A 13,134-nucleotide genomic window follows, 5' to 3' on the forward strand; every position below is an offset into this window, starting at 1 on the left:
CATGTACACATCTTCCTGCAAATCTCCATGAAGAAATGCATTGTTTACATCTAATTGATGTAAATGCCAGTTTTTGATGGAAGCAAGAGCTAGAAGAGTTCTAACTGTGGTGAGCTTGGCAACAGGAGAGAAAGTGTCAAAGAAATCCAAGCCCTCAATCTGGTTGTAACCCTTAGCTATCAGTCTGGCTTTGTACCTTTCAATAGAGCCATCTGCCTTATGTTTCACTCTATACACCCATTTGCTGCCAATTGGCTTGACATTGGGTGGTAAATCCACAATGGACCAGGTACCATTAGCAGATAAGGCCTTTAATTCATTATCCATAGCTTGCAACCAGTGTTCAGACTGACATGCTTCTTTATAGGTTTTGGGCTCAGTACTTTGGGTAAGAGACACAGAGAACACTTTATGTGATGGGGAAAGGTGATCAAAAGAATGAAAATGAGTGATAGGATAAGAAATACCTGAGTTGACTGCTTTTGATGATGAAGAAGAAGAGTTATTACAAATGTAATCTTTCAAATAGCCTGAAGCAGATCTAACTCTAGTGGATTTATGATAAACAGGTAAAGGAGGAGGAAGAGGGACATCATTAAGAGGTAAGGGTGGTTGATCATTTATGGAGGGTGAGGTAGGAAGTGAAGGAGAGTCTGACACAGTTTCAGTAGGTGGTGGAGAATCTGTGACAGAACTAGGTTCAAAATCTTGAGCTATATGAGTGTGATAATCCCATGAAACATTTGAAGAATTTTGCTTATAAGGGAAAATAGACTCATGATGAGTTACATTTCTAGAAACAAATATCTGTTTAGAATGAATGTCAAGAAGGATGACCCCTTTCATACCACTTTTGTATCCAAGAAAAACACACTTTCTTGCTCTAGAAGCAAGTTTGATTCTGTTGGCTTGAAGGGTTGAAACATAAGCTAAAGAACCAAAAACTTTTAAAAGATGCAAATCAGGAGTGACATTATGTAATAAAGAATGAGGTGTTTGATTGTTCAAAATGGGACTGTGGACTCTGTTCATGATGAAAACAGCATGAATAGCTGCATAAGACCAGAAACTTTTAGGTAAATGTGATTGAAAAAGTAAGGCTCTGGTTATGTTTAAAATATGTTGATGTTTTCTCTCCACCCTTGCATTTTGCTGAGGGGTTTCAACACAACTAGTTTGATGCAAAATACCCTTAGAGGCATAAAATTGAGGGATATTAAATTCAGGACCATTGTCACTTCTAACAATTTTCACATGGCAATCATGTTGGTTTTCAATAAGGGTGATAAAGTCAATAACATGCTGTCTAGTCTCACTCTTTGATTTCATTAAAGTGATCCAAGTATATCTACTAAAATCATCAACAGCAGTTAGAAAATATGTATGATTATGGACAGAAGGAATAGAAATAGGGCCCCAAATATCAAAGTGTATTAATGCAAAAGGCTTGTCAGCTTTATTACAACTTTCAGTAAAAGACAACTTTCTGTGTTTGGCAAAATGACATACATCACAAGTTGCCTTAGAATCAACATGAACAAAGGGAAACAAAGACTGTAAAGACTTCATTCTAGAAAATGAAAGGTAACCTAGTCTAAAATGCCAAAGGGCACTAGCAGGCAAAGGAACAAGAGCAGAAACTGGCTTGCTTGCAGAACAAGTTAGCTTATTTGAAAGATTGAGGAAGTATAGCTCTTCTCTCTTATCACCAGAACCAATCAACTTCTTGGTTTTCTTGTCCTGAATGAAACACTGGAAACCATTAAAACTCACAATACAGTTTAAAAAATTGGTTAATTTTGACACAGATATCAAATTAAAGTGAAAATCAGGAACATAAAGGACATCATGAATGATGAAATCTTCAGAAAATTTAATGGTTCCAGCTTGCTTTGCAAAAGTAAGATGTCCAGTAGGTAACTTTATATGAGTAGGAGTGATTTCATTGTATGAATGAAACCATTGTAGATTGCCACAGATGTGATCACTAGCTCCTGAATCTATGATCCAAGAGCTGAAAGTAAAATTGTGACTTGTTAAAGAAGAAATGAAACTTGTACCTTGCCTGTCAGATGGTGAATGACCAAGAGACATAGAGGAAGAAACCTGATGTGAAGCATGTGCAGTATTTGAACCTTGATTTAAAGATGAATTCTGAAGTAAAGACATTAACCGCTCATATTGCTCATGTGTGATTGATGGAGCAACAACTCTAGAATCATCACAAGAGGAAGGCTTTTCAGCATGAACAACATCCTTTGTAGCAACATGATTGGCAGATGAAGAAGAACCAAACTTCTTCTGAAGATGAGGTGGAACTCCATGCTTCTTCCAGCATGTTTCCACAGTGTGATTACTTCTCCCACAAAAAGTACATACACATACACCATTCTTGGAACCCTGAGAAGGTGATTGACCAGAAGCATTTCCTTTGAACTTTCTGGAATCAGCATAGTTGATGAGAACTGTCTCATCACTAGAGGAAGCAAAATTGCCTTGTCTTTCATGTTGTAAAACCATTGAAAAGATTTTGTTCATAGGAGGTAAAGGATCCATTAACAAGATCTGAGACTTAACCATAGCAAAATTTTCATTCAAGCCGGTAAGAAATCTTATGGCATAAAGCAGAGTATGATTATGCCTTGCATTGCGCATGAATTCACAAGAACAACGCACTCTACACACGCAATTTAGAACAAGCATATAAATCTCAAGTTCCTCCCACAAAATCTTCAATTCAGAGTAGTATGTAGTAACAGATTTGGAATCTTGCTGTAATGCATAAATTTCTTGCATAATTTCAGAGATTCGTACCAAATCACCTTGTGAAAAACGTTCCTTCAAATCCTTCCATACATCACATGCGTTCTCCATGAAAATGATGGATTGTGCAATTGAAGGTGACACAGAGTTTACGATCCATGAGTGAACTAAATTGTTGCAATGATTCCAATGGCGAAAAAGAGGATCAAAATCATCAACGATTGGTTCAATCGTTCCATCAACAAATTCATACTTCATTTTGCCGCCTAAAGCTCTGCGCATTGAACGGGCCCAAGAATGATAGTTAGAACCGTCCAAAACAGGAGAAACCGTAACAGAAGAAGGCCCATCACTGGGATGAATGAAGAAGGGACTAGATTGATCGGTGGGAACTTCGTTTTGACGAGGCGCCATTGATGAAGCTTGAGAAAGCTTGCGGAAGAGAGATCAAAAGGCTCTAGATACCATATTAAGTAACAAGAATGTTGAAGAGAAAGAGAGAGAGAAACTAGAGAGAAAATGGAGAAGAATCAATAGAATTTTCATTGAAGTGAAAGTTAGTTACAATGAGTCCTTATATAGTTTGTTATTGATGCTACATCATAAGACTAACTTGCACTAGATGCACTATATTACAGCCTAAGCTTCCTGAATATAAGGAAGTTAGTTATTCTTCCATCTAACACTATACTTTTGTAACTTGGGGAGCAAGTAACTGAAGATCACTTTGTTCTTCTTGTTGTTGAGCTCTTATTAGTGCTGCTTCCATCTCTGATGTGTTTTTATATTTCAACATCCTCCCACAAGCTTGGCCATGATAAATATTTATCATTCCAAGCTTGCAAATAAACTGAGCAAACTTTGGAGGTGCTAAAGGTTTGGTCAGAAAATCTGCCAATTGTTCATGTGTTGAAATAGGAAGAAGCCTGAGCACACCCAATTGTTCATGATAAATATACACTCATTACTATATTGAAACAACATCATATAGCAGTAATATATTAGTAGTACAAAAAAAAAAAAAACGGGGGGGGGGGGGGGGGGGGGGGGGGGGGCACGGCCACCCCTGGCCCCATGGTCCCTCCGCCCCTGATTGAATTTCTAGTTTTCTTTTTTAAAATAATCAATGACAGAAGTATACCTCAGAACATTTTTTATGGACAGATATAAAAATTTATAAATGTTTGATTCAGATGATAAGTAGTTGACTAATCCACAAATGTGGATTCAACTTTCACTTTCAATGTGAAGACATCTTTAGTACATGCAGGCAATTTTTGAACATTTAGGTTTGCCCTGACCTTAATGAGTCTGCCTTTAGGTCTTCCCCGACCTTAATGAGTCCGCCAACTCACGTAAACTTACTTTCATTTTTTTTTAAATTTTTATATAAATACAATTGATATCAATTTTAAGTAGGAGGATTAAAGTTGCGATTAAGTCTTTAATTTATTTTTATGATACCATTTTTTCCTGTCGAAAAAAAAATTATCAATATCGGTGTTGTGCTACTTATTCAAAGTAATCGAAAATTATTTAAGGGGTCAAACACTCTAAATATATGTTTTTTCATACGCACAATCTAGAAATAAAATTCTAGATCAAAATTAAATGAGATTAGTGGTAAAATTGACTTTTCATGTGTTGTGGGTGTATGAGCTATAATTGTGGTGTATAGAGTAAAGTTGTTCGTGTCAATTTAAATTTAGAATTTGGGTCTTAATGAATTTGGGTCTTAATAATGGGCTTAAGTTCTTAATATATCATCATCATCTTCTAACTAATTCTCAGAAGTTAGGGTTTGTGGTTTAGAAATTTTTGAACTACCACCCTCCAAATCATCTTCGTTCTCCGTTTGTTCTTTCACCATGAGTAGGTCAGGGCAGCCACCAGATTTGAAGAAGTAAGCATTCTTCACACTTTTCAATTCATTTTTTCATTACAATTTTTCGTTGATTTTGAATTTCTACTGCACTTGGTCGATACTGATATGCATTTTTTTTTTCGATAGGTACATGGACAAACAGCTTCAAAGTAAGGTTCTTTCTGCTAATTGTTCTTACTTCTTATCTTCTTTCTTTCTTTGTTTTTTTTTTTTTTAAATCAAATTTGGTTTTTTGTAGTATTTGTTCAGTTCCTTTTTATATTTATATATATAGTTTGCCATTAAAAAAAAAAAAAGGTTTTTTGTAGTTTGTGTGAAGATGGAGTGTTTAGTAGAATTGCAAAAATATAATTTTTTAACTGAATTTTTGGTTTTCACTATTGCTATGAGTTCAGTGGTTTCTAGGTACAAGATTGAGTTGGATTTTGATTTTTTATCAATGAATAGCTGAAGATTGTTATGTTCAACTTATAATATTTAAGCATGATCCAATTAATAGAAGAAGTGGTTAAGAATGTATGAGTGTCTGTATGTGAGAGCTTTTACTGGCTGCGAACATTCTTTGGATTGCAGAGAAAAAGTGTGGCATGTCTTTGCTACTGGTTGATACTTTGAATGTAATTTCTCTCGCTTATATGGTAGCTTATATTATTTGGCATTATAAAGTGAAGTTCGAGGAAGTCAATTACTCAATTACAGCTTAATCATTATTTTTTATCCGTTTTTCATTCCTTTATGAATTGGGGGATTACGCTTATTAGTGATTGTGTGAACTATTCATATAAATCTTTCTACGGGTTTGTTTAGTAGTTTTGAATTTTTAAACTGCCTGTCTGTTTGTTCCTGATATGTATCTATGTACATGTGGGTTTAACATGTGTATAAATGGATATTGGTGCTTCTTTGCTGAAAACATGTCTTATGATTTAGCTGAGGAATTATACTGAAGTATGTGGTATTATCTTGCAGTCAAGCTGAATGCAAATCGCATGATTGTTGGTACTCTCCGTGGCTTCGACCAATTTATGAATTTGGTTGTTGACAATACTGTGGAGGTGAATGGCAATGAGAAAAATGACATAGGGATGGTGGTAAGTCCTCATACTATGCATTATCAAGTTATAATATTAGTAGTTTATGTATAGCATCTTATAGAGCTTGAGCTAGGTTTTATATTTGTTAATTTTCACTCGCTTTCTGCAGGTGATCAGAGGAAATAGTGTGGTCACTGTAGAGGCGCTTGAACCAGTGAACAGAAGCATCTAATTTTTGTTTCTTGTAAACATTTATAACTAAATTTCAAGGTTTCAACAGAAACCGCTTAGATGCTAGGAGTAGAATGCAATTGTGGATTGTAATATGGTCATCTTAGCGAGAAATCTGAGGGTCTTTTCTGGTTGGTTTGTGAGTGCTGGATGCATTTAGGGTTGTAGTGGATGGTAATGGCTTAACTAAAATGATGTTAATGCATGTCCTCTTTAGTTGAAATCACATTTCTCTATTGCATATCACAGTTCTCACATTCTTTATGTGCTCTTTAATCGAAAATTGCAGCTGTTGATGGAGCTATATTCTCACAGTTCTCACATTCATTTATGTGCTCTTTTCTGGTTTTGTTTTAAGGGATCATATTTGTTTTTAATGAATGTCACACAATCTGTCCTACTTTCCTCATTCCCTTTTTAATATCTAGAGCTTTAGGGGCTGTCTGAGAATTTTGGAGGGTTTATATAAATCTGGTAAATCCTTTCCTTGTTGTTTTAATTTCAAAATTAAAAATGAGTCAGGATCCGTTGACACCAGGTGTCAACGAATTCGTTAACACCAAATCACATCCGTTGATTTAATTTAATCCAATGGCTCTTGTTAATTCACTTAACAATGCATGTGAACCATCACTACATGATCTTTTATTCCATAGTTTTCCATCCCCTTCACGTGCTTGCCCCTTTTTTCCATCCTTTATACAACAATTTACGATCTGTACACAATCAGAGGATAATTCTTGATGTTTTTTTCTATAAATGACAATTGACAGCAATTCAATCGATGGCTTTACCAAAACCATAAATTTAATTTACATATTCAATTCATTCAATTCTTTTTAAACGACGACACTGTTTGGGAGTATCTAAATTGATTGTTCAATCATGGTGTTTAACCTAAAATTCCACCAATTCAATATAAGCAAATTCAATCAAAAAATTGCGTCAAAAAAAAAAAAAAGTATTCACGAGAGAAGGAAGATGGAAACAAGAATAATATTAATTTGTGTGTGAGGCAGAGCATAAATTCTCCATTAGAGAATGAGTATCACGCTATCACAATTTTTTTGTCCTAGCTGCGTTAAAGAAGATGGAGTACCCTTTAGATTAAAAAAAGTAAACGGTTGAGATTTGGTGTCAACGAATTCGTTGACATCAGGTGTCAACGGATCCTGACTCATTAAAAATATATTATCCTCTTATGCTCTACAAAAATTCTCAAATAAGGTGAAAAATTTATTTCACATTTCCTCTCCAAACTCTCAAACAGTTCCTTAATTGTTTTTTTTAGTGGAGTTACTTAAATTTGTTGATATTTTCATATTTTAAACTCAGATTTTGTGTTTCCAGAATCTAGTAACTTTTTTTTATGAATTTGGGGTAGATTTTATTTAGCTGATCACCTTGTGGGAATCTTGCCACACAAATACAGGAGATAAGATTATTTCCTTTTCTCAGATGGTAATGTGGCACAATAATATTAATCAATAAGAAGCTACGATTCCATTGCAAATACTTCTGCTAGTATCCTACTTCTGCAATCTATCGTTTCTTCGCGTAAAAATTGACCATGTTTTTTTTTTGGAATTAATCACTTTAGTCCCTGAATAAGAAATGAGTCGTCAATTTAGTCCTTGAATGCAGATAAATTGCAAAATAGTCCCTGAATGTAGACTCTTTTAGTCAATTTAGCCCCTGAATGAATGCAGACTCCGTTAGTCAATTTAGTCCCTGAATGTAGACTCTGTTAGTCACTTTAGTCCTTGAAATTGATCAACAAGGTCTACATTCAGGGACTGTTTTGCAATTTCTCTGCATTCAGGAACTAAAGTGACTACTTCTTTCCTATTTAGGGACTAAAGTGACTAATTCGCTTTTTTTTTTTTTTTTTTACAAGAATTGACCATGATTGTTTTGTGTATTTTATGTTCTGGAGCTTTGGTTATTATAATGCCCTATTTCAATATTTGTGCTTCCACAATCATATAGAGAAGACCAGGGTTTATTTTGTATAAGCTCTCTACAAAGTGCTTTTATTCATCATTCAGCCGAATTTTGCAGTATAGTTTTTTTACCAATTTTTTTTTTTGTTTTGAAAATCTAACTTTTTTTACTACCCCTCCGTTTTTGTTAAATATCGTAGTTTAACCATTGCACTATTTATATGATCTATTATGAACCATAACCATATTTTTTTCATATCGTAGTTTAACCATTGCACTATTTATATGATCTATTATGAACCATAACCATATTTTTTTCATGAATATATAAAGGCAACATTAAGATGTTAAATTTATCTCAATGAATATCTTCAAATATCAATTTTCATAATATAAATAAATATAAAATTGTCAAAGTTATGGATTAATATAAGTAAAACGATCAACAATGACACTTAAAAAAGAACGGGTAAAGTAGTTTCTTCAAACTCGTGACCGGCATCATATCACAACACAAACTCTTCCAAACATTGAAGTATTCAAATTTGTGTATTCAATGTTCGAAAATTGAAGTATATGATTTTTTAATTTGAAATCCTTAATACCCTTCTAATATTAGTTGGAGACCAGAATAATAAAAAAAATGATTGTAAAAAGTATACAAGTATAAAATTAATTGTAAAAAGACCAGAATAATTGTAAAAAGTTTGATCAACATAAGTTGATCTATTGATTCAAAATTTGGCACAAATTCTGTTTATCTAACTTTCTCTTGTATAGGATCAGAATAAGTAAAATGTTTCTTAAATGCTGTTAAAAAAAATGTATCTTAAATGTAATGAGTTAAATGTCGGAACAAATCAAACCAATAAAATTTTTGAAAAACGGCTAGTCAAATTTGAAGCTGTTTATTTGGTCTAATGCTAGTGTGTAGGAATAGGATGGTAGGGCGGTTGGAGCTTCAAGTAGTGCTTACAGTTAGTTACTACCTATAATCGATAATAGAAACATAGAGTAATCCAACATCACATAAAAAGTAGTTGAGCCATGTTTAAGGAATCCGTCCTTGGGAAGCAACCTACTACAAACCATGTTTGTACGATTGTACCAACCATTTTAAATTTGGACGTGAAATAGGAACAATTTGCAAGATTGACAACGGTTTTTCTTCCTTAAAGTTTAGTTTTCAGTCAAGTACAGAAGCTTATGTAAAGACTTGTAAAGTAGCATAGATCCATGGTGTATCTTTGCTTTAGCATGCCATATCCGTTGAGAGGAAAAAAAAAGTTTCTGATTAGGTTCTTTGCGGAGACCAAAATTGTAGCTCATTGCAATTTTTCCTTTGTTTTTTTCATAATTGTAACTTGAACAAAGTGCATTTTTTCATTCTCTTTTCCCCTCTTAAGTCACAGTCAATGTACCTTCTTGTAAGGATTAACTGATAGCATGTGTTTGGTTAGAATTATTACATGTAAAATTATCTTTGCGATCTTTTAAGTTTGTCACATTTCAAACAATAAAGTGCAACTTAATTGATAAGACACTCCAACTTCACTTAAAATATTATAGGTTTGAGTTATGAAGGAGGAGAGTGGAGAACACTATTGATAATTTTTTTAATAAGAAAAAAAAAAGTTTGACACACTTTTCATAGTGATCATTTAAGTTTATTTTCTTCCTAAATAAGAGATTGAAATATCAAAACGAGCACTCTGTGGTATTTCATTTGAATTTTTGTTTAAATAAAACATACATTGTTATTAGACATGTCTTTAGTGTTGTTGATTTGGAGTTGTTATCAGTTGTTACTTGAGCAATTTTCTTCCTGCCCTTTCCCCCTCTCAAATCACAGTCAATGCACTTTCTTCTAAGAATTAAATGGTAGCATGTGTTTGGTTAGAAGTATTATATCTCTAAACTAATCAGAAAATACAGATTGTAATGGACAGCTGCATGCTGCTTTTCTCAAACAACTTCATCAAGCAATTTGCTTCTTGTCCTATCCTATACCAAAAATTCCAAACATATTATTCTTGTAAGGAGAATTGTTAGGTATTACCTTTTCTGAACAACCACATGTATTATGTATGCATCATTTAGAACTTCTTAGAGTACTGATTTTACAAATTAAAATAGGTGCAAAGTTTATCCAGAAAAAAAAAAGACTTGATATACATAAAAAGATTACTAAAAGACAGTTTATTATGATAAGTATACAAAGATTGAATTTCATAGGAGTAATTACATTTTTACTCACGAGTTTGGACCATAAGTAAAAGATTTCCCAGTGAATGAAGAAAGGATGGAAAAAAACATTAAAAGAAGTTCGGTTTCAATCATTAAAAAATGCATAAAATTGTTATTTGACAGAAACATATTTCTTATTAGTTAGATAGTTACACTACATCAATTTTCCTTTTGAGGTTGAAAAGATCCTTATAAAGCCATGTTTCAAAAACTCCCCATTTTTCTCATTTTTTTACTTTCACCAACACAACACAAACAATGAAAACGAAGTTAAAGACACGTGGAGACAACATTATTGAGTTTTCAGCTGATTTAACCCCACGTAATATGATATGGAGGCCATGTGGACCAAGGTGGGTGAGCACACCACCAACCACCTCATTGTTTGTCTTAATCCAACTAGGCAGTGTTTCTTTTCAGCAATTCACTAAAATACATTTTATATTTATTTGTTTTTTTACGTAATGTATGTAAAAGTTTCTTTTATATGTAATATTTATGATAATATATTGATATCATATTTGTTTTATTATTAATTTTCTTTTTTTTTCTAACTAATTAATTAAATTTTTTGATTACTTTTTCACACTCATTGACTCCAAGGGAATCGTTGGGATCGCAATATAAAAATGGATATGTACTAATAACTAATAAAACAATTTGAAAAGAAAAAATAAATAAATCAACAAAAAACAATAATAAATTAAGTAGATAGAAAATGTATGCTTTATTTTATTCGATAAAAATAAAAATGATTTTGTTTAAGTGAAAAAAATACCACAAGTTCTTTTTGGTAGAATGACAAAGAAACAAAAGAAACACTAGAAATAGAGCCCTTTCTATGACATCAAGCCTCGATACAATCTCCAACTTTTGTAGGGGAGTTTGCTAAAGGGTAGCATCTAATTTTAAAGAACATCTGAAATTAGTCAAAAAAATTACGCAGCAGTTTTCTATAAACACATGTTAAAAAGAGACATTAGAGCAAAAAATCTTCACTAACTAAGAAACATATATACTTACATATGCGAGTGATTTGTATATTAAAAAAGATTGAAGACTTATGGAATCCGTGTAAAACCTCTTTATATGGTTTCCCCGATTCCTTACAAATAATAAATGACACCAAACAATAATTTTTTTTGTAATAAAAAACCAGTAAACAAAATTACAAAAACTCTCTAATATAAGTTTTTCAGGTTAAATGTACTATTAATTGTTGGAACATTGGTGTGAAGATGGAAAGAAATTGGAAGGTTGGAAGATTAAACACTAAGTAATTAAACTTTGATCTAGTGTTGTGTGAATTAAAAAAATAGAGTGTGGGGTCCCACATAAAATAGAACACACACATTAGTAGTGTTTAAATTGCGGTATTTAATTTTAAATATCTGATAATGATGAAAATAATAGTAATTATTATTTTTAATTCATGGATATCACTCCCCATAATTTTAGTTTATGTTAGTTGTGATAAGATTGAGAATCCAACTGAATTTCCTATCTTTCCTTCGTTAGTGGATTTGTTTCTTTTTGAACTTATCTGATTAGTTTGTTACTTGAGCTGATCTGTGAGTTGCTTAATTTCTAAGTTTACTTAATTCTTAAGTTTCTCTAAATTAGTTACAAACTCTCCCTATAAAAGGAGAGCTCACGTAGTTCAAAAATCACACCAAAGAGTTTCATTGAGTTGTCGGGAACTCTTTCTCTCTTCTCCCTTTCTTGACTTGTGTTGACGAGTCTTTCTTCTCTTTATCTCCTTTTTCTGTCCCTTCGGAATTAAGAGTGTTCTTAAGACCATAGTCCCTTTTCGGTTTAATGTCCCTTTGGAATTAAGAATGGTCTTAAGTTCACAGTCCCTTCGATATTTTTATGTCCTTCGGAATAAATAATAATTTAAGATCATAGTCCCTTTTTCGGTATAATGTCCTTTCAAAATTTTGAATGATCTTAAAATATATTCTTCTTCGACTCTTGAAGAAGTTATACGTTAGAACGGTGTAAAACCATATTTGAGTGATCATAGTATCATAGTTGGAAAAGTTATTAATTAGAATGGTGGTAACACCATATTTGAGCGGTCTCAGTACCATAATAGAGTGGTAACAGTACCATATTAAAGTGGTTTCAGTATTAAAGAGTGGTCTTAGTACCATATTTGAGGGTGTAATTCTCGAATGGTTTTCTACAGTGCAGTAGTTAACCGCACAGTTGTAGCTGAGCTTGTTTTATCCTGGAGGCGGCGTGGTTGATAGTCTATCTTGCACAATTTTGGGTAGTGCCACGAAACGTCTTAAAGAGAGCGACCTGATCGTGACTCAACTTAGTAACAACTTCGGTAGATAATATAATTTGGAAATCCAAATAGAAAAGTGAAAAAAGAAAAAGTTACAACTACAGTTCAATGAAAAGGTCAGGAACAATATTCATGGCAACGAAGCTAACAGCAAATGGTTAGTGTACACCTTGGACGTCTCATTGTCACCTGTCATGATCATCCAACTTGGATTTTGGACACAGATAGGTCTATTGTGAATGAATTATACTACTTGATTACTTGTCATTCTCTTTGAAATAGACACAAGATTAAAATATGTCACCCTATTACTCAGCTTCAGTCAAAACAGAAATGGACATTGGACTTCAATATTTGTGAGTTCTAATCATAGTGGAACTGATATTGAAATATATTCAAAAAATTGTTGGTCAACTTTATTTTTTTAATTAATAAAAAAATCAGCAAATTAATTCTAAGGATAAGGTCTATTGATAGAAAATCAGACATTGGACTTGGGAAGTTTAGAGTTCGAGTCCTTATGAGGATTGAGATTGATTGATTTTGTGGAAAAGCCATAATAATTTTAGTATAAATTTGCATGTTTTATCAAATAGAAAGATAAAGAGAAATAATAACGAAGTCACGGAGACTTTTCCATCTTCGAGTCTTTAAATCTCAATTTTTGTATAGGATTCAGTAACTTTATGGGAGAAATTGTACCAAAAAAAAAACTTTATGGGAGAAATTTAAGGT

At 32.9% G+C, this 13,134-nt stretch overlaps 1 protein-coding gene across 1 annotated transcript; it reads left to right on the plus strand.

Moving 5' to 3' along the window:
- Nucleotides 1–4,530: 4,530 nt before the first annotated feature.
- Nucleotides 4,531–6,154, plus strand: LOC146910757 (putative small nuclear ribonucleoprotein G). Its single transcript, XM_085724412.1, has 4 exons — nt 4,531–4,666; nt 4,775–4,797; nt 5,618–5,739; nt 5,852–6,154. Exons 1-4 carry the CDS (start codon nt 4,632–4,634, stop codon nt 5,912–5,914), a joined length of 243 nt encoding a protein of 80 aa, XP_085580538.1. The 5' UTR covers nt 4,531–4,631; the 3' UTR covers nt 5,915–6,154.
- The last annotated feature ends 6,980 nt before the right edge of the window (nt 6,155–13,134 follow it).

This window comes from Medicago sativa, chromosome 7 (assembly GCF_051527215.1).
Source record: "Medicago sativa cultivar Bolivia chromosome 7, Bolivia_mono, whole genome shotgun sequence".
Classification (NCBI taxonomy): Eukaryota; Viridiplantae; Streptophyta; class Magnoliopsida; order Fabales; family Fabaceae; genus Medicago; species Medicago sativa.

Excerpts from the sequence above, each read along its gene's own strand:
- LOC146910757 (XM_085724412.1), top strand. The coding sequence starts at position 4,632 with ATGAGTAGGTCAGGGCAGCCACCAGATTTGAAGAA. Across the intron at positions 4,798-5,617 it reads CATGGACAAACAGCTTCAAA|TCAAGCTGAATGCAAATCGC; the intron begins GTAAGGTTCTTT and ends ATTATCTTGCAG. Across the intron at positions 5,740-5,851 it reads AAAATGACATAGGGATGGTG|GTGATCAGAGGAAATAGTGT; the intron begins GTAAGTCCTCAT and ends CGCTTTCTGCAG.